General features: G+C 43.6%; 1 protein-coding gene across 1 annotated transcript in view; it reads left to right on the forward strand.

Annotated features, from left to right (window-relative positions):
* TMTC1 (transmembrane O-mannosyltransferase targeting cadherins 1) overlaps positions 1-22,226 on the forward strand; it is a 139,975-nt gene that overhangs the window by 98,363 nt on the left and 19,386 nt on the right. The window contains exons 11-13 of the mRNA XM_030238180.2: positions 501-614; positions 15,599-15,742; positions 22,034-22,142. Of these exons, the coding sequence (XP_030094040.1) occupies positions 501-614; positions 15,599-15,742; positions 22,034-22,142 (367 nt within the window). The remainder of the gene's footprint in view (positions 1-500; positions 615-15,598; positions 15,743-22,033; positions 22,143-22,226) is intronic.

Raw genomic sequence — 22,226 nt, forward strand, 5'->3', positions numbered from 1 at the left:
AGTGGCTGATGCACATGGAAAAGATACCCTCTTTCTGGTATCTGCAGTGCCCAGGTTTAAATCAAGATTTTCATAAGATGCTTCAGGACACTCAGGTTTAAGCAGGGACCCTGTTTTTAGAAAGCACTACATGCTTTCCCTCTAAATATTAACCATTTAGGTTTTGGTCTTTCAGTTCAGTAATTCAGATTTTAGAATACAGCAGCCTCTGGCCACAGGGAGCGTTGCAGTGTTGCTGCTGGAAGTGCCTGCAGTGACAGTGACCAGGATCAGTTGAATTGCTGCCACACATTGATGTCTGCCTGGGGCACTTGGCACAGGGGACAAGCTGGGAGTTAAAACATGAGCTGTGCTGGCACAAATGCACAGGAGGTGACGAGGTGCTCGGATTGCCAGCAAGCTTTTCAGGAGAAGGGAGGGGCTGTGAGAAGAAGGTGGACCCAGGGGAGGGTGGGGTAACCTGGCTGCTCACAGTGTCCTGCTTCTGTTCCTCTTCACAGCTCAGGAGTGAAAACCCTGCCCCACAACGCCAAGGTGCACTACAACTATGCCAATTTTCTGAAAGACCAGGGCCGGAACGTTGAAGCAATCTACCACTACAAAACTGCTCTCAAGTAAGTCCCTCAGGGGCCTGGGGGGGCTCCTGCTGTTAACCCTTCTCCTTCCTGGCAGGCATGGGGTGAGTTGGCTGCTCCTTATCCCTGGCTCCTGGGGAGCAGCTTGGCTTTGGGAGCCTGGGAAAGTTCCCTGGCTCGGTGTTTGTGTGCCATGAAATGAGGTAGCCTGGCTTCCCTCCAGCTCCACGTGTGTGTGTGTGTGTGTGCACTTCAGTACATGAGATAGAAATGTTACCATAGCTACACCTTGAGTGATGAGGTGTCATTTACACAGCTGAATGTATGCTGGTAAGCAGGAGGTAGTTGTCCTAAATGCATTTTCAGGTTCCTGGCCCATTTATCTTTGTAAATTGTTAATGGTGCATGCCTGGCAAATGTCAGTGCAGTAGCCATCTGAAGTGCAGTAACAATAATGGTACTTACTACTTGTGTTGAGGCTTCTGTCCACAGAGCTTTGCATGAATGCTAAACTAATTGATCCTGAAAATGCCCCTGTGCAGTAACTGGGCAGATATCATTGCTGAGGTTCTGCTCAGGGGGAAGCTGAGGCAGCAGGATGAATTGCCTTGCTTGTAGATGAATGGTAAATCAGGGCTCAGGGCTGGGCTGTAATTTGGACACGTCCTGTGGTACCTGTGGAGGACCCTCCCTTCACTCACAGATGGGGTCACTCCCTGTGGGCAGCTTCCCTCCTCTTCCTCCTCCCACTCCCATTTATGCAGCTCAGCTGCTGCCCCAGGCAGTGCTCAATGCATCAAGCAGCTCACCCTAGATCCCCAAACCTCTCCCCTCTGGTTCTTGGGACCTGGGAGAAAGGACAAGCCCCTCTGGGGAATGAATGCAAGGAAAAGGGCTGGGGGGATGGCATGGTGGCAAGGGAAGGCAAGCATGGAGTGCACAGATAGTGTTTTCAGGAATAGAAGCATGTTTGGGAAGGACAGGCAAGGTGAAGAGTGGCTCTGATGGACAGCAAGGGCAGAGCTCAGCTCCATAGGGCATGCCAGGAGGTGGAAGAAATGTTCTTTCCTGACATGTGATGTGACAGAAAACTCCAGAAATTACATGTATGTTTTGTCTCTTGGCCAGCTGACAGGGTTATGATAAAAAGCTCTCCAAGGGCTCCTAGCCCACCCAGGCTGACCTGTGAGGACAGGAGTTCATTGTCACTGAGGAGGGGCTGAACCTGGGTGAAGGTGATTTCCAGCTTTTTTGAGCAACATCCTGTTCTGTTTTGCCATGCTGGGCATTTAGGAAGTCATTTAGAAAAGCCTTCTATTTTTTTAAAGTTTCCAGCAATGGAAAATCCAGCACAACCACCAGTAAATGGTACTGAAGGTTAATTACATTGGCTGTTGAAAATGTCCTCCCTTATTTTTAGACTGATTTGTTTGACACCAGTTTCCAGTCATTGAATTTGTTTACACCTTTCAATGCCACACTGAAGATTCCATTACCAAAATTCTGTTTTCTGTAGAGTGATGAACTCCTCCTTTAACCTGCTCCTTGATAGGTGCTGTTTTTTTCAGCATCACAAGGTTTTGGAGTCCTCCAGTTGTTCCTGTATCTGGTCTCTAAACTTCTTCCAAGTTACCAGTAAAGCCCATTGCAAGTTAAAAAGAAAAGGGACTGACAAAAATTATCCAAGCCCTGTGGTGGAGTGCACAGAGTAATGGAACTGCTCCTACCACCATTGCCTCTGCTTGTGTAAATGGGATTTGCAGACAAAAGATCTTCTCTAACTCAGCAGCACCCATTTATTGTAATTATAATGCCGTTTTCTGCTCTGCAGTATTTCAATTATGAAAGAGTCTGTTTTGAGAACTGATTGCAAACATTTTCTCCACTGTATTACAGAGCACTGTTCATGGTGATGGTGTTTATAGAGCATCTGAAGCCTTGTTGGGGCTGGGAGCCCCACAGAGCCCCTGCACTTCTCTAGGTGCTTGGTGTCTCACTGGTGCTAGCACTCAACTTGCTTCAGTAATTTCAGCATTAGCTGGCAGTTTGGAAAGGTGAAACTCACCTTGCACATTCTCTTTTTGACCTAAAAGTGCAGTCCAGGAGTTGGAAGTCTCCATCACTGGGAAGCTGCACTACTTGTTCCTGTCACAGCATATCTCTGCACTTACATTTTCCTTATATTTACTCCTCCCCCCTAGCACAGGGAAATTATCTGGGGTCTGTGTAAAGAGCAACAGAACAGTGTAAGTTAAAAGTGCACAGTTCTTCTGTTGAGAATTACATTCTGTGATGCCTGTGCTTTCCCCTCAGACAGTCAGATCCTTTCTGCAGTGCCAGGGTTTGTGTGTGAGCCCTGCAGCCTCTTGGCTGGGTGCCTGCATTTGGTGGCTGTGCTGAAGCAGTGGAGGAGCTGCTGGGTGTGGACAGGCAGCCTCAGGTGGATACTGTGGCAGGGCATACCCAGGTATCACAGAAGACAGCTGCTATGTCTGATCTGATTCCCCATTCCCACAGACTGCTCTGATGTAGACCAGTCTCCATCATTACAGAGAAGGAAGTAGTAGCTGTAATATCCTGAGCAGAATTTGATGGTTCAGGGTATTTTTGGCCACTGGCTTGACCTGGAAAGATGAATTAGCACTGTAAATTTCCATGTCAGGGAGTAGGCAGACCAGCAGCTGAGGTATTCTCACAACAAGCTTTTATGATTTCCCACAGGTATCCCTCACTGAGTGCCTGCTCTTCCAGTGAGTGTGGGTGGATCCATCCTCCCCAGGTTACAGAAAACCCAAGCTGCTCAGGAGGCTTCTCAATCCAATGGCAGCACAGCCAAGAGTACAGAAGATAAAAATATTATTTCTGCCTAGTGCTCAGTGAGCAGATCAATAGGGAATTAATAAGGAAATGGAGTCGATAAGGACACGGCTTGCTGCCTGGGAGCTCCTGGGAGACAGGAAAGGGAGAGCTGCACTGCCTCAGTGGGTGATGGCTCATCCACTATTCCAGCTTGGTGCCAAATGACAGTGCAGCTCTGCTTGATCTCTGGTGAATGAGTTTAATTGTTTAATAAACAAAAAGTGATCTTGTCAGTCTGCGCGCTGCTGCTTGAACTGTGAGCACTTTGCCATTCCAGCAGCTCCACCAAGGAGAGGAGGCACTTCCATGGGCTCCTGCTCTGCCAGCAGTGCTGGGTGCCATGTGTCTGCTCAGCAAAGCAACACCTTCCTCCTGGGAAGCTGTAACTGTGGGAAAGGATGCTGAAGTGCACACAGGTTACCTAGTGAAATACTAGCAATTGGTACTAAATCTGGGGAAAGTTGATCCCCAGTGCTTTAACTGCCCCCTTTCCTGCTTTCAGAGACAGGTGGGATTGGCTGCTGGCAAGTGTTGGTGTACCTCTGTTAGCTTCAGGGCAGAAAAGTGGTGAAGGAGAATAATGTGTTTTCTATGACAGTGGAACTGCAGGGCAGGTTTCCAAGGCAGACTTGGCAATCAGTCCCAACAACCACAACTGCAGGAGGCCCGTCAGAAAACTCATTCCCCAGCCCAGCCCAGAGGCCAGTGACACAACACTCTAACCTAGCTGGACTTGGGTAATTAGTGCAATCTAATTATGTTCTCCAAGAGTGGGGGAAATGAACACTGAAATGAAATGCAAAAATGGAGAACGATGAATTGGAGAATGGGGAGAATGAAGAGAACAAAAATTCTTTATATGAAGGAAAGGCTCTTCCTATAAGTAGTTCTTAAAAGGGTAATGGAAATGGAGCCCTTCAGAGGTGAGTTACCCGTAAAACAGCCCCAACAAACAGCTGGTGTTCAGCAATTGTACAGTGGGTTATAAACCTTTCAGCTTATCTACAGTAAAACAAGAAAAACACACTGCTGGATTAGACTGCCTCACTGGTTTGCCTGACATATGGTAGTGACTCCAGGAGATCCTTGGGGTTTTTTCCTTCAGAAAGTAAAGGCCAGAAATAGCCCATCTGAGATGTGACTCAACCATGGCCATTCTGAAAGCTGGCCTTAACGTTCTTGCTGCTGCTTCTGCTGCAGATTCGTGGCTGTTGTTAGGAATTCTGGAGAACCTCTGCTCCTGGACATCAAACAGGGCTGATCTTACCTGAAATTTATCTCACCACTTGTCTCCCATTTGTGAGTGAGAATATGAGGTTGTACTACCTCACTCAAATATGAAGAACAACTCTGATGTTGTCCCACAGCCACTGATGTGCTAATGAAGACGTTTTTGCTGTGTTTGGAGTTACCAAGCTTTTGTCCTGCTCTCCCCAGCCTTATGTACTTGATGTTACTGTTGAGACTGTTATACTGCCCTTCAGCAATGCACATGGGCTGACATGCAGAGAGAGAAAAACAGCAGAGCCTTAAAACCCGATTGGTGAACGTTCGTTATCAATTAAATCAATCTCCTTTTAACAATGGAGGGGAGAAAAATGATTCACCTTACCTCCTATAATTGCACTCATTCAACATTTTAATTCCCAAAGCAGTTCTTACCATCCCTCTGTGTTTGTTTCCAGGGCAGTGCTTCCCATGGAAGGCAGATCAATGTGAGCATCAGCGGGTGGGGCTGAAGGAGGTTGCTGAGTTCCTTGCTGGAGTTGGGGGAATAAATATGCTAATAGTAGTTCTGTGCTGCATTTCTGTGTCTGGAAAAAGGTCATCATCTAAAAATTCATGTTTGCCTTCTGGATGTTAAAACATACCTGACAGTACAGAGTCCTGCAGGAGGTGTTCACCTTGTGCAATGTGATACTGTGGATTTATTTACATAAATGCACTGGTGTGTGTACCTGAGAGTGCTGCAGTGTTACCTCTGTGTGTGCACGTCCATCAACAGGTTCCTAGCCACAAGCTCCCCTTGGACTTCCCCTGCCAAAGGCTGCTGACCAAACAGAGCAGGAAGGGGACCCGCCTGCCATGCAGAAACCTTCAGTTCCCCTTGTGGCATCTTCTGGAACGGGGGAAGTAGGAACTCTTAGACTGGTTTTCTTTGTAGTTCAGGGAGCTATTCTGCTGTTCAGGCATGAGAGAGAGGAGAGAGTGGGCCAGGAGGCAGGGAAACCAGTATGGAAACATTTGGTCCTGCAGCTTGTGTGGTCTGGCTCTCGCAGAGCTTGCAAGTAATACATCTTAGGGCATTGCATACAGCCTGGAAATGGGAATGCTGGTTTGTGGCATCAGTAAAGATCATGACATCATGGTTAGTACTCAAACACAGGCTAGATGGAGAAGGGAAAACAGTGTAAGCAGCTTATCTGTATCCCTCATTTGAGGGAACAAAATTGGTTCATAGCATTGCTGGAATGGGTAGAAAAGAAAAAAAGCAACACTGTTCTTTCACCTCACTACACTTTAGAAATAAAGCCCTAATGCTGTAAGGAAGACTCAGGTTTCTTCCTAACCTTTCCCACATACCCTCCTGCTGGGTTTTTATATGTCTTAAATCAACGGTATCTGGGGTTGTTTAAATTCTGTTAAATTGCACTCTCCATGCAGTAAAAAAAATTGTGTTCTTACAGCCCTTTATGTGTGTGTGTCAATGTATTTGCCTTTAAAATGCCTCTCAGCATGGACTGCAGGTGGCCTTGGATACCATCTGTGATTTATTTCTGGGAAGAATTAAAATACCAGCACCATTTGTTAGCCTGTTTTTACAGTGAGTAAAAAATGTGCATTTGCTGCTTTGCTGTGGCTGCCTTTGCTCCCAAAACCATGAGTGCCCTTCTGACACTCTGATATTACTTAGGTTGGGCCCTTGGAGTAAACCTGGAACATCTTCATAGAGATTTCATGTAATACTCTCTGTTAGTGGATATTATGGGCTGGAAATGGATCATGTCCAGGCAGTTGGGAATATCTTTTGGTGTTCTGATTTGAGCTTTGACAGTGGGCTTAAGAAGTACTGTGTAGGGATGTGGTGGCTGTCCTGAAGCTGGACAGAATTGTCGAGTGTTTTAATGGTAATTGATGGCCAAAAGGGCTGCCTTGTAATTTGAATCAGAGTCTTAATGGCCTTTACAACACGTTGCATGGGACAATGGCCAAATTACTTCAGTGAGTGTAATTTACTTTTGAACCTGTTCTCTATAAAGTGATAATCCCTGCCTGTTTTGAGGGCTGCTCCAGCTCTGCTCAGTTTTTCTGCTTTTTAGTGACAAAATAATGATCAATGCACAGGCTTTTATTTACTTGGAAACAGAACTGCTATATGTGCAACCATGAGCCCTGATGCAGAGACAGTGTGTGTGCATTTAGAGCCATAGGAGCTGGGTGTGCCTGCTGGGATGGACAGATGGATGTGTCAGCCCTGAACACTGATGGTTGCAGGTGGTGGGGTCCCTTCCTACACCTGGGGTCTTGTGGATGCAGGTCCTTTCGTGCTGCCTGTCAAGGACTTGCTGGCTTTTCAAACTCATCATCCTAGGAAAAAGCCCCCATCATCTCTGAGGATGACAACTCCATAGCCTTCCTCAGAACTGCATCAAAGCTCTGCCTTCTTATGTATTGGGGACTGATAAAAAATATCTGGGTAATGAAAAATGCTCCCCTAATTAAAAATGTTTTCTTATTGGGACAAGGCATCTATTTTGATTCTCCTGTGGGGTGTGCAGAGAGAAACTTGTGACTGTATTTTGCACGTGTTCAAGTCTACCTTTCACTTTTGGCTAATGATAACCTCAAATCCAAGGGTTGATTACTCATTCCCACAGCCACTGCTTTTTTCTTAGCCTGCTGTCCTTGTTTTGATGAAAACTGTTCAGTATGGGGCTGTGCAGCTTCCCGTGGCACCTGGGTGATTCCATCCCCATCTGCTTTGGTGAGAGTGTGTTGTTATTGTATCCCCTCATGCCAGGTTTGATTGAAGGGCTCACCTGATGGTCTCTTGTTTGCTGTGGGGTCCCTGAAGATTCTGTGGGCTCTGTGGAGGTGCTTGCATTGTTCACACTGTCTATAAGTCAGGCATGTTGTGAATTATTAGTCCTTTGCTGGGCTTTGGGAGTGTTGAGATTTCTGGGCTTTTCAGGACTTACATGGATCCTGTATAAATTCTTTATATGAGAGGATAAGCAGACAGCCCTGTTGGATAACCTTGTTTTGCCTCGTCAATTCAGGGAACATGCAAGTTTAGCAGGAGAGATTTTATTTATTTATATTTAGCACTGATATTGTTTGACTTAAAATCCTGTTTTTTCTCCTCAACTCTAATTCTCAGGCTTTACCCCTGCCCAAGTTTCAAAATCTAATGAAAAGTTATAAATTATAATATTGTTTAGTGTGCTACTGGTTGGTTATTTGAATGGCATGCTTTTGGATATTGCTGTAGGTTGGGGGTATTTTTTCCTTAATGGATGTCAAGAATTCACAAGGCTTTTGTCAATGTACAGATTAAATCTATTCAGCTTCTCATTTTTTTTCCCCCATTTCTGTCCTGGAGAGGTTTCTCTCAATATCAGGGTGCTCTGCAGTTTAGCCTGGGAGGCTCACCCCTCTGAGGGGGTTTGCTGGTGGCAGGGCACCTGTGGGCTGCTCTTCCTGGCTGATGGGCAGGGGGAGAAGCTGATGTTTTAGCTTTTATATTTTTCAGATTCTGGGCTGCTTTAGTGTGTAGTTCTGAGCTTCATGTTGGGAGATGGTGAGCTCTCTGCACAGAGTAGGTAGACAAAGCAATTCCTTCTCTAGCTGGGGACCAAGGACAAATGATCCAAATTTCAGGCCCAAGAGCAGAAACAACGTTGGGCTGAAGAGAGGAGAACAAGAAGGATGGGACTTCTTAAGCTGAAGCTGTGACTGGACAATGAACTCCAATATACAAATGGACCAGAACTTATAAAAGTGTGAGACCCCTTGACCGGTTGTGCATTTTTGGTGATCATTTTGGTTCATCTTGGGTGTAGCCCTGGCTGGGCTCTTGTGCTGCCCAAGGTGTATCCATTGAGCCTTCTAATAAATACCTGCTTTATTCTTTAGCTCTGCCTAGCCTCTGTTCTAGGTCAGCCTTCACATCAAAGCCATGGAGCCAGGACCTTCCTTCCTTCCACTGATCCCTGGCTGTGATTCAGCACTTGCTATTTATACCAGTCAGCCTCTGGAGATCCCAGGTTAGATCAAGGTCCTGCTGGAGGCACTGCTGGTTGGGGATGACCCTGCACTGACTTCTTGGGCAGGACCTCCCTCCCTCAGGAGCTGAGCTGGCCCGTGCAGCAGGACCCACAGTGCTGCTCAGGGATGCCCTGTGAGCCCCCAGCACCAGGCTGGGGTAGGATCACTCCCTGTTTTATGCCTGGCACTGTGTCAGGACCCCCTGGCAGCTGAGTGTGTGGAAATGGGTGTGATGTAATTCCCAGCTCCGGGCTGTGCTGCGTACAGCCGCCAGTCTCACTGCTCTGTCACGCTTTCATTGAAGAAGATTATGCCTGAGGTTTTCAAAGGAACCTGAAAGCATTAGAACTCTCACTTGCCTGACTTTCAACAGGATTTCCAGGTGCTTTTTTAAATACAAAAAATACCAGCCTGCCACAATCCTTCTGCCATGCTGAAGGGTGTTGCCTTTGAGGAAATATTGATGCAACTGCTAGAACTCTTCAAGAAAAAAACGGCTGCTGTTTGATATTGCAGGATCACCTCTCCGTCCTTGAAAGAAATTAAAATGTTGCAAATTGAAAACCTTTTTGAGGAAGACACAGGATCTGCCATCCACATCTCCACATCATGTAGAGCAGCTCTTGAAACAAGGTGTCGTGCCATCGTGAGGCCATGACCTGAGTTGTTGCCAGTGCAGAATTGTTCCCAGAAGGATGACTGGTCTCAGAATTACATCAGATCATGTTGTAATTCAGCCTGACATAGAACTTTATTGAGAACTTACATAAATACATGAAAATGAGTGTGATGTAATATTAAAATTGGAAAATTGGCTTGAAATAGTATGCTGGAGTAAATATAAAATGGGCAGTATTAAAACTTGGCACAGATAGAAACGTTATTCATATAAGATTCTTACTTTAGTTGGCAAAACAATGCCAGTAATTACAGTATATATTGGAATGGGCAAAATGTGCCTTAAAAGCAAATTGCCGTGCTGCCAGCAAGTAATTGGGCCTGGGTAATTAAGGCCTGAGTCCCTGTGCTAAATGTGGCTGCAGGGAGCCCCGTGGATGCTGAGCTTTGTGGTAGGGCTGGAGGGGCACCAGGAGAGCCAAGAGTGGCTGTCAGAGAAGTGCCCTCTTGTATGGAGGAGGAGTGGTGAGAGCTGTGGCCCAGAGCTCTTCAGGCTCTCCTCTCCTCCTGCCACAGAGAGGTAACACAGCCTGTCTTGTCAGGGCAGCACAGGGGTCTGACTTACCACAGCTGCCTCCATGGTGGTGTGGTCTCTGTGAGTGCTAAGTTTAAATGCATTATTTAATCAAAAGATGTGTTAACAAAAACCAGGCACACTAGACCTCTCCAACTGAATGATTTATTTTTTTATTATTTTTCCCTTATTATTTTAATTTATAGAAGAAATTAATATGCTTGGACTCTCTTTGAATACTATGCAAGATGGTGCAGGCAGCTTTTTTGTCTTTCTGCTGCTGCTGCCATGACATGGCTGTTCGGTTAATGATGACCAGAGTTGCTTACAAGTTTTATAATGGTTATAAGAACTCATGTTGTAAGTCACTGAGAATGTGCTTTCAACCCTTGGAGAGTGATGAAGGGCTGGGGCATTAGGAAGAGTGTCACCCTCATGTGACATGTCACGGCTGTCCCAGCTCTGAGAAGCATCTCTGGGCTGCTTTCAATACCCTCTTTTATCATGAAGTGGTTGTAGGGGGCTGCCCAGACCCCTGAAAGATGACACTGCAGCTTTTTCTGTGCTGTCCATGGTAGTTTTCCAGGCTAATTGCATGCTAGTCTGGCCCCATCCCCTGCTGCTTGCTATCCACACAGCAATGGCTGCACAAAAACCACATAATGCCCTTAAGAGCAAGTGGGTAGTTGTCACACTAATGCCTTCCTCCCCCTGAATACCCCTGGCACCAGACCAGGCAGGACTGTGAGCAGAGCTTGCCAGCTGTTTAAGTGGTCTCTCTCGATATGAATTAAAAGAATTAAAATTCCTGGTGGATCATAGGTTGCAGTCATGACAACAAATTTCATCCCTTTCTCTTCTTTCTGTAATTGTCTTGTGATTCAGAAATGGAGCCAAACAAAGCCCTTCAAATTTTTTTCAAAAACCCTCATGTTTCAGGTAATAGTGGCGTTAAATGAAAACACAGAATAAATGGTCATCAGCATTTTGATGACTGTATATGTTTTATACCTGGTTTTGTCTTGGGAAACTGGAAATCTCTTGACTGTGCAAGTCAGTAGGGCTTTTGTTCAGTAGTATTAGAGGGAATTTTGCTAATCTGAAAGAAGTGGGGATAATTACTAACAGGAGTTCTTGTGCAGTCTATACCTGTGATAGTTAAAGGGAAGGCTGCTGAAATTTATTCTGACAATTGCAGATACAGCATTGGAGGAACCATTTGAATTATTCATTCTACAGCAAGGAAACAACCCACTTGTCTTCTCTTTAGAAATGAAATCTTCATCTGCTTTAAAATATACTTTTATGAGTTGCTTTCCCATAATTTTGCTGTTTCAAGACTTCTATTATAATTATCCTCGAATGTAGATTTTTAAAGAAAATTATTCTGATTTCTAAAGGAAAGGATAAACTGATTTCTTACATGAACTGCTACTTGTAGAATAAGTTTAATGAAATTCAGCTTTCTTTCATAAATAATGCAGCACTTGCATTTGATTAGGTGAAGCCTAGAGGAATTTCTACCTAATCAGATGCATAGCAAGGAGGATATTGCTTGCAGACTGTTACTATTATCAGTGGTAGTGGCAAAGAAAACACAGCCCTATCTATGTCCAGATAGAAAGCTTTGTTTCTTGAGAGAAGTTGCAAAACAAGCTAGATATGTTCCAACAATTGATCTCTTGCATCCCAGTGTTTTCAGAGTGATGGTTTATAAAATACAGTCTGGATTCTGAGTATTGTCATCATTGTGGCACGAAGAGACTCCAGGTTAATTGGAGACCTTCCTGCCTTGGTATGTGTTGCTAGCCCTTCTAAGAAGTAAATAAATTCTTCATATGAGTGAAAAATAGGGAAGAGACAATGTTTGCATTAGAGAGCTTGCAACCAAAACAAGTTAAAGCTGAGTATCAGGATTCGTGGAGATCAATTCCAAAGTCTTGGTAAACAGCACCAATCTGCTGATGGTAACTTCAAACCAGGAGAAGTACAAGTGTCTCCTTTCATTGCAACAACAAATCACCTGCAGCAAAAGCAAACGAGCTTGGTGTATCTGCAAGTCTTGCAGAACCATTTTGAAAGTTCTTGAGTGAATGTTGCTTCATTTGGTAACTTGTGGTCAAGTTTTATGCTCCTGTGTAAATCCTGCCCCAAGACTGCTCTGCTGTGTTTTCATTCCCAGGGAACTGTTAATAACAGCAATGGATGTGCCTGAACAAAGGGCAGTTTAAATAGGGCTGCCAGTCCTTTATTCAACATCCATATTAATAAATAAAAAAGTGATCTGGTCCCCTGGCATAAATTGTCCTGGAAGTGTTCAGTAAATGTTTGTATCCTTGAGAGACAGTGGCCAAGTCCAAGTTGGCTTTTGGGACCAAGCCCTGATCTGGGCTCAGGCCTGGGCCACTCCTGGGAACTATTTGAGGGTGGTGTGAAAGCAGCACAAACAGAAAGAGAGCAGGTTTAGATGGGATTTTAGGAAGAAATTCTTTACTGCAGAATGTTGAGGCACTGGAGTACATTGTTTGTAGAAGCTGTGGATGCCCCATTCCTGAGAGTGTCCAAGGCCTCGTTGGATGCAGCTTTGAATAACCTGGTCTGGTTGGAGTCCCTGCCCATTGTGGATGGGCATTGGAGCAGATGGTCTTTAAGGTCCTTCACATCCCAAAACATGCAATGATTCAATGATTCTGTAACAGCATGTGGATGGTCATGGGCTCAGACTCTGGCTCTGGCTACCTTACCAGAGGTAATGCTCTCTTAGGCTTGGTTGTTCTGCTGAAGTCAGTTAAGTGGTGGCTTGATCTACCACCATAACAAAGCAATATTAAAAATAATAAAATAATAAAAATAATAAAATATCTAGAGAAAAATAAGAGAGCTGAACCCTAGCAGCAAAGCCCAACACCACCACCTCATCTTACTGTGGTCAGAATTTCTCTTAACTTTTGTTCACACATGCAAAATTGCAGATGTCGTAAGTTCTTCAGGTCAGATGCTAAGCAGGTAATTTGTGCTTGCTGAGGTTCTGGGTTTTCACTTAAATTTCTTGGAAAGGGCAATGAGATGTTGAATAAATGTAAAACACAAGAAATAGAGCCCAGGATACATGGGAGACGTGTTTGCATCCTGTGATTTGCTGTTGAGAGGTTTTAGCACTGAGTTCAGAAGTGTATTTATGGAGCTGCTGGTCAGAACTGTGCAATTTAAAGGTGAAATCTGTTCCCTTTTTTAATCTTGAGTTTTCATTCCACTCCAGATTGGTGCAAGCAAATCTCCTGGGCCTAAAATGCCACAGGAGCACTAAAGGCCAAGAGCAGAATTAATTTCTGAACGTTTGAGAGAAAAAACATCAGGTTTAGGGCTGTAAAATGTTAATCTGTTTCTGACTTTCCCAAGAATTGTCTGAAATCTTTTGCCCACTCGTAACTTAAGTGACTTCATGTCAAATATTGGAGCTGTTTCATGTGTGAGTACTGACAGAAGTAGTGCACACTTTTATCATAGCCATCTGGTAAAAAAGGCTGAAAAATGTAACTCCCAGACCTTTTTCTTGGTCCAAAACAATGTCAAAATCCCTTGGAGGAAATGGGAAACAAGACTGAGCCTGTGGTCATTTGCCCTAAGATGTTCAGGATTCTGGTCAAGGTATCACAGAGCTGCATCCCAAGGGCTGAAGAGCAAGCCAGCTTGGCCCTTTCCATTCCTCCCCTGCTGTTGCTCTGGAAAGCATTTTTCCCAGCCTGGTTCACCTGGGGAGACTTAGACCAGATGACAAATGTTTTTGAGGGCCAAGATCAAGACTCCACACTACACTCTCATCATCATCTTTTCTTTTACTGGTGCTTCTCCAAGGACAGGAAGCCTCTCTGACCCCAAAATGCATCAGGCACATTGAAGGATGTGATCCTGTTTCTGTGTTAACTGCAGCTCACCACAAATTCACTCCTCTCTGCTCCTCTGTGACAGGTTCAGCTAGGGGTCTCTTCCCACGTCACTGGAGCAGTGAATGCAGGTGGTGGGGGTGAGTGTGGACACTGGGCAGTGCTCCTGAGGGCTTGTAGCCCAGGTGGTGACCTCTGAGAGGCGGGATGCTCACCTGTGTGGGAGGGATGTTCGCACTCCACAGTCATTATTTGCTATGGGTGATGGTCACTACATTTATTGCCTCTTATTATAACAGGCCAGTTTTTAAAAAACACGTGGCTGCATCCCTGAACAATTTCTCCTCAAATGTGTGCCTTTGCAGTCCTTGTTTGCTAGGTAAAAAAAGGACTTCTGGCTTTTCTCTTATTTAATGGTAGGAAACATCCTGGTTTTGTTAGTGGTTCATGCCCATTTCTCCCAGAGTTCCCTTGAATGCTTTCAGCTTCACCCCCAAATAAGACCTTGCCAAAATAATTTATGAGCTGTGGAGTGAAAATGTGACTGATACAAATGTTGCAGCAGTGTATAAAATGCTAAATTATTCATGGTACTTAAGCACAGAAAATCCTAGGGCTGAACTGACATAGTGAAAAACTCCAGGCAAAAAAAAAAAATCCAAAAACCCACAGTGGTTTTGGATTAAAAACAATTGCAAACTTTAGTCAGGCTATACTATAGAATCTTAATCCCTTCTACCTTTAAATGCCCCTTCTCATGCTTCTCACCCTGTGCTTTCATGGCCAACTACTTTTAATGTCATTTTCCACATCACTTTCCCATGATCAGGGACCCAAGGCAAAGAACTGTCAGATGCCTTGGTCCCAGAGCCTCAGACCTTCTCACACAGCTGGTCTCCAGGGATCTCTGTGGACATCTGTCAAAAGTTTATTTCCTTATCATAATGACCCTCAATTTTCACCTACCTATCACACAAAGGGTCCTGGAGGCTTTCATCAAGCCATGGATCACTTCCACCTCTGGAGTTTTCTGGTAAAAGACCTACAAACTAAAATATTAATGTAGGAGCAGAACTTTGAGAACTTAAACTGCTGAATGGACCATGACCTGCTGCCTAATTCATGGAGAATTTTAACAGAGATTCTTTGGGCTCAGTGATGTAACTGAAACAGGCAGATGTGAAGATCAACAGGTCAGATAAAAGGAGAACTGTACTGAACCAAATACTACAAGAAGCTTCAAGAAATCATACTCTTAAACAGTCTGGTTCCAGATTCTTTTATCATTTTGCTTGGTCCTGAAAGCATTGTTCAACAGCTGATTTCAGGTTTCCTTTTGCACTTTGTATCAGTTTTATTGTGAAAAAATTTTTCAAAACCCCAACAAATAATTTTAAACAGTGTTGTGTTGGATTCTGTGTATATCAAAACATATTTCCAATGGAAATATTTTTTGACAAGGCAGTTCTTGCCTGTTGCAAAAGCATTTTGAATAAAAACATTCAGGCTGCTTTATTCACTATGCCTTTTGCTTGAAGGGTACAATAGGTTTTCAATTTGTTCTATTTCAAACATTTGTTTCCAAATGTTCCATTTTGCCCTGGAGATATGTAGGAACCATAGGAAATCTGATTGGGAGTTGAAAAGGGTCCTCAGGATCCCATCTGACCCGCAGCAAATTAAGGGAAAACAGGGTTTTTTGGCTGACATTCTTCCCTCTATTGAGTGCCAAACAGCACTGGTGGCAGAGTCAGCCACATCAGCTTTATTTGTAGATGAATGAGCATCTGTAACTTTCATTGCTGTTCCATTTTTGCCAGGCTGTACCCTCGTCACGCAAGTGCTCTCAACAACCTGGGGACGTTGACCAAAGACGTGGTGGAGGCCAAGGACTACTACAGACGGGCCCTTCAGCTCAACCCCCAGCACAACCGAGCTCTCTTCAACCTTGGCAACCTGCTCAAGTAAGTTGAGTGCAGGAGTGGCACCAAGGAAATTCACGTTGCCCCTGCACACATCCCCAAAGTAGTTTTTTTTCTGCCAGCTGGTGAAGAAACGGTGTCATTTCTTAGTGCCATCCAAAAGTGCTGGCACAAAGGTGAGGTTTACTGTGGATATCCCTCTGCGTTGTGCCACATCACTCCAGGTGCTGTTCACAAGTGTGTTCCAGTTGTAGGAAATTCATTTGTTCCAGGCATGAGAAATGAGTTGCCTAAACCCAGCTAGGCACCTGAGATCCCCATCCTGGTGGAGATGTGTGAACATTTCCAGGAGAGGAAGCTGTATTGTTCAAAGAGGCATCAGATGCCGAGCTAATAAATAACACATATCCAAAAATCCCTCTCTTCAAGTTCCCACTTCTCCTCATTAGCTGTATATGTATAGTTTAGGCATAAGCACCTTGTGCTGAGATGTTCAGAGCAGCAGAGTTCATTCCCTTGCAGAGCAGGTAGGTCTGGATTTGAGGAAAAGGCTGGTTTAGATCCCTGGATGGTTAAAAACAAGTTGATGAGCTCATTACTTCACTCGTTGTTTAGAGTGTCAGCCTGTAGCAAGGAGAATAGCAGACAATCATAATCATGCAAATTAATTTGACTAACCACATCTAAAGACTAAACTTAGATCTGTACAAGAAGCCAGTATGATAAGATCTGTAAAGGGTTCAATTAAAAAAAGTAAAATAATCTCTGTTCAGCACCAGCAAAAAGATCCTTGGTTTTGTGAGGATATTGCAGTGTATTTGCTGACAGAACTGCATAAACTACAGCAGTAAAAGTACATTTTTTCTGATATGAACTGCCCTTATTTTGCTGATAATAGGTCTTGGTAAATCTTTTAGAGCAGTCAGTGCTGATTAAACTGTGACAGGCTTAGTGTGGGACTGGTTTTAAAGTGTCACTGTGTCATTAAAACTTGGTATTTCTGGTCCTGAAATGTAACTTTGAGTGTGGATTTGTCTAAATGATGTTAAGTGGGCTGCTGAACTCCCTGGTCTATCCAGAAGCAGAGAAATTATCAGAATAATATTACAAGTAAACCTATTGGTTTGAGGTTAGAATATGGGAAAAGAGTAATCTTAAATAGAAAGTAGGTAAGTGCTTTACTGGAAATACAAGGAAGGAAAGTGGTACAGTCTTGTTACAAGAGAAAAGAAAGGTCTTTGTATTATTCATCAAATTTGGTTGATTGAAATTAATTTTAGGTGGCAATGGTGTTTAAAAATACATATTGTCTTTTAAATCCCATGTGTACCTTAGTTATTATTCTCTGTTACGTTTTGGGGGTTTTTTTTAACATAAAATATTAGTACAAAGGATCTGAGCCAGAAGAAGCACTGGGACATTTCTTGTCAATTATGGTTAAATCTGGCCTGTCAAAGGGCTCTTATGACCCAGCAGATGGATAAAAACTGGACGTGTTGCACTGGAAAAGCCCAAAGGAGACATGTAGGGAAAATGTCTTAGACATGCTGTTTTGTTTTCTGTGCAATATGTCATGGTTTTCACTTTGTGATGCCTAAGATGTTGTGTGCTTGATGGATTGTATGTGCTCTGCATCTTTCTGTGGTGCCACATTTTGCAGTATGTTAAACGTGTGTGATGCTTGTGCTAAACTTGTCAAAAGCAAGCACTCAGGATCCTCCTGCCCTTTCCCTACATCCATTTGCTCCCATTGTCTAAACTTCCTTTAGGCTTCCAAAACAATGTAGTGCATCTTGACACAGCAGTGGTGTTAATTGTATTGGAAGCTGAGTGCCCTCATCTCCCTGCTCATTTTTAAAAAACCTTCTAAAAAATGGGTGGAGGTCACAGTGCAGGAATTAGCACATATGTAAGGCAGGTGCTGCATGGGCAGATCCTGTATGAATGTCTCCTCTAAAATAGGATCCCAAACCCTTTGGCCAGCACCTTTCCGAGATGATCCAGCAGCTTAGCAAAGAACATCAGCCATGCTGGAGCATCAGGTACCTTGTGAGGTGACCAGACAGGTACAAGTCAGGATTTCCCCTTCCCACAACGATGTCTTTATTTATGTTTTCTACCTGTGTCTACAATTATCCTTTCATATATATACTAATGTACCTATATATGGCAGCCAGTATTCTGCAGACACTAAGTGCTAGTATAATATGGGTAATAAATGAAATAAAATGGAAATCTGCAGAATATTACAGGCAGGTATTACTTTCTGGCTGTGTTATGAAACATTATGAAGAGTGTTTTGATTTTTAAACATACGGCAGAGAGAAGATAAATGGTCAAGCAATGAAAGCATTTTCTGTCCTCTTTACAAAGGCTTCAGAGCATGGGGCAGATCAGGAGGGGACGGATGTGCAGCACTTAAGGCATGTCCAGTAACAGCACTGCTTCTACTGGGACATGGAATGAAATTGTCTGGCGTGGGGAACTCCCAGTTGAATTCTGCTGAGTTCCTTGTACCCATCCCTCCTCACAGTGTGCAATTCTGATGGCAGATCCTAGATTTCATCTCTTCTGGAGTGCTGGGAGAAGGGAACTCCGGGATTTTGGAAGGATGGGTTTGTCATTGCCATGTGGGAATCTGCCTTTCATTATTCCATGCAAATAGGCTGTTTAAGCATCCATTGCTTGTGATTTAAACTTGAGTTAAAACTGTTTTGAGGACACAGGGTGGAATTTATAAGTTATTTTCTGTGGAAGTCGTAGATGAAAAATGATGTTTCCATTTTCTGTTTGCACATAAAGAAGACAGCTATGTGCCAGAAGATGAATGTTCTCAGGAAGTATTGCAGGGTAATGGCTGAATAAACCTCTGGTTTTGTTTACATATCCTAAAATAAAGTTGTATGTCATAATTTTTCTGCCTAATATAAATATTGGAGAGCAGATAATTAAACAATGCTGGCAGATTTCTTACTTAAAATAGACCTAGAAGATGGTCTACCTAAAAGTAAGAAATCTCTCTGCTTTCATGGTCTGTGTGATCAGTGAAACAGAGCAGCCTGATGCTGCTGGCTTGTGCTTTGAGTATTTGACCCCTCTGTATAAATTCAGGTTTGTTGAGATACAGATAAATATTGTTCAGAATACCTCATGAATTATAGGCTGTGGGTATTTCTGTAAAGAGACAAGAAATAATATATTATGAACGTTTGAAATAAATATCAATCTCAGCTTTCTGTTGCAGGAATAATGGACAAGACCTGCTTATTTGTGGTACTGTATCAATCCACACCTAAAGCACTGCAATATCCAGTACACTGCTCCTTAGGAAGAAAGGCCTCACATGCTTTGGGAGTGTTATGGCTTCATTTTCAAGGGGAAAATGAAATGCCCAGAAACAATCTCCACTGAATCTTGAGTTTACTCAAAGGACTGATTTTCTTCTGGATGTGGAGAAACACACAACGTGTCCCGAGTGTTTGTTGTTGTGATTTAGTCCCAGTTGATCAAAGCCATTTATTCAGAAGAGGAAGGACTGTCTGCCCTCTCTGATACAGGCTTTTGGGTGTGAGTGTGCTGACACAGCCTTGTGGAACTGTCTGGGACAGATAGATAGATAGACAGATGTTTTTCTATCTGAAAATGATCAGATAGAAATTACATGTTTTGAGATTTAAGACCTTTTAGCTAGTGAAATGTTCCTTCCTTTCCTTCAGAAGCAAACTGAGTGGTGGTGCTCAGTGATACTGAATGGTCTCTGCAGGATACTCTGTCTCATGAAGCGCTGCACTTATCCCTCAGTATCACAATACACATTGGAGACTCTGGTTAAAAATCCTCACAAACTCTGGCAGTCTAATTTTTGCAGTAGATTGAAAAAATAACTTAGGTTGTTTTTATAGCCTGGGGTCTCTGGAGATCATTTGGAGATCAGGCTAGCTGCTCAGAGCAAGTCTGATTGGATCAGGTTGTTCAGGGCTGTGCCCAGCTCAATCTTGGATCGCTCCAAGAGCAGAGATGCCACAATCTCTCTGTGTGACCTGTTCCAGTGTTTGACCACCCTTGTGGTGAGAAATACTTTTCCTGGTATCTAATCAGGATGTCCCATGTTCCTACTCTGGCATCTGTTGCCTCTTGTCCTGTCATTGTGCACCTCTGCAAGAGTTTGGCTCTGGCTTTGCTGTATCCTTGTAAAAAATTGTTCAGAACAGTTGTGGAGCCTTTGTTTATTTCTGTGTTTCTGGCTTCAGTACAGTCTCAATAACTTCACAAGATAAAAGATGAAAGTTACCAAGTCCTTTAGAGTGCTTATTCCTAGGTTGCTCTCTGTTGCACATGAAATTTGCTCCAGTGCTAGCAGCCCTGTGCATTGCCAGGCTTTGGCAGGGTGGTTTAACCTGGTGCTTCTCCAACTTGCAAAAATATGGGAGAGATGCTCTCAGTGGAAAGAGCTGTTCCTTGTTTTCAGCTTGAGCATGCTGTTTGTAGAGGCAAGCCTGTGAGCTCAGGTGGGAGAAGGGAGTCAAGAGAGGGCTTGTAAAACAGGAAAAAGTTGGACTAAGTGGTCACAGATTGCTCCTGTCAGTCGAATATGTTCTTCTCTCTATCACAGTGGAGATGTACATTACCTAAGTATTCCTGCTCCAGATCCCCAGTTTATGGTAAATTAGTGTATTGGACTGCTCCTTCAATGCTCAGTGCTCTCCCAAATTGCAGGAGATTTTTATATGAGATGGCCTTGATCCTGCAAAGTGTTGGCCTTGAGCCAGGAAAGCACTTCAACCAGTAATTAATTTTCAACTTGCATGCATAAAAGTTAAGTGCACATTTAAGTGCTTGGCCAGAGCACTTGGTATCTTGCAGGCCTAAGCCCTCTGAGAAACTACTGGATCTGCTTTTTTTAATGTGATTCAGTCAGTCACATAAAAAGATGCCATAATCTTTCCCTCTTTACCCCCACTTTCAGGAGACAAACATTGTTCTTGGATCAAATGGAGAAAAAAAAAAGAGGCCGTTTTGGAATAAAAGAATAATTAAGAGGGCTGCCCCATGTTCAGAGTGAATGCTTGTGGTTAATGGGAACTTTTACTGCTGTTGAGTGGATCACTTCATCCTTTTATTTCTGTAGCGGGCATTTCCTACATTTTCTGCCAAACATCAATACCTTTATTAAGCAGTCATCTGGTTTTGATTTATAAAAATGTGGCATGAAACTCCAGCCAAGGGATCCCAAAGTTTTATAAATTGACAAGCTAGCTAGACTTTAATTAGTGTAGGAGAAAAGTGGTTCTTTATTTGTTTTTGCTTCATTTGTGTAATTTATGTGGAGCAGCACTGGAAGAAGAAAAAGACTAGCACAACTGGTTTTACTTAGCTTAATGCACAGGCAAAATATTCTTCCAGCTACACAACTAGAAAGGAAAAAAATCTGCAAAGCCACATATATTATCAGCTGAAATTTGCACCTTATAAACAAGATCTGGTTACTTGACCATGCCACTCAGATGAAATCTAAGGCCAAAGCAGCAAGGTGTTCACATATTTTCTGTTTCCCCAGAGCCCTTTGTTTCTTTTTCTAAGCCCTCCTATTCGTATTCTTTGTACGCCCAGCACAAGGAAAATGTTGTTTCAGCCCAGCTAAACATCCTTAGATGTTTGTTCAGGAAACCTTCTCATTTTTCAAAGGGGAGAAATTGTAGCTCAAATAAATAAACATCCCAAGAATTTTGGTAGGGAAACCTTTTCCATTTTCCATAGCAATAAATGCAGAGTAATGCTAGGAAAAAAACTAGCTCATCAGTACAGCCATCTTTCAGCTGTCTCTGTTCATAATCCTTAGGATCTGAAGGACAGAACTCCAGCCTAATCATCAACTTGCTAAGGAATTATTTAGAGATCTCAGTCAGATTTAACTTGGAGATATTATAATTTTAAAATAACGGAGCTGCAAGTGGATCTGTAAGCACTTGTCTAGGAACAGCAGAGACTCCTCAAGGTTTTAGTAAAGGAAGTGAAGGATTTCAGTGTCTCCAGCCTACTGAAGTGAGAGGGAATGTCCTGTTCTCCATCACAGTGCCTCCATCCTCTCGGTGCCCTCCCTTCAGATACTTAACTGTACCGATTCATTAAAGCCTCTGTCCTCCCAGCTGCTGGAGACTGAGGAAATGCTGGGTGCTCACACTGTGGAGAGGAGGCGTGAATGAATCATTTAGTCTTTGTTGAAAAGGGCAAGCCGGGCACTTCTGCTCTCTTTAAAGCAGTTAATCAGTGGGATAACCTAAACAAGTGCTTACAGGAATATTCCTCTCTGGCTTTTTTCCCTCCTTCCTGCAGGTCCCAAGGGAAGAAGGAGGAAGCTGTAATCTTGCTGCGGGACTCCATTAAGTACGGCCCAGAGTTTGCAGATGCTTACTCAAGCCTGGCCTCACTGTTGGCTGAACAGGTAACAGGGATTGGGTCCTCTGCCTTGGTGTGCATGCACTGCTGCCACAGCTACAGCCCCTCCTGCACCTCCCACCCTGCACTG

This window comes from Serinus canaria, chromosome 1A (genome assembly GCF_022539315.1).
Source record: "Serinus canaria isolate serCan28SL12 chromosome 1A, serCan2020, whole genome shotgun sequence".
NCBI lineage: Eukaryota > Metazoa > Chordata > Aves > Passeriformes > Fringillidae > Serinus > Serinus canaria.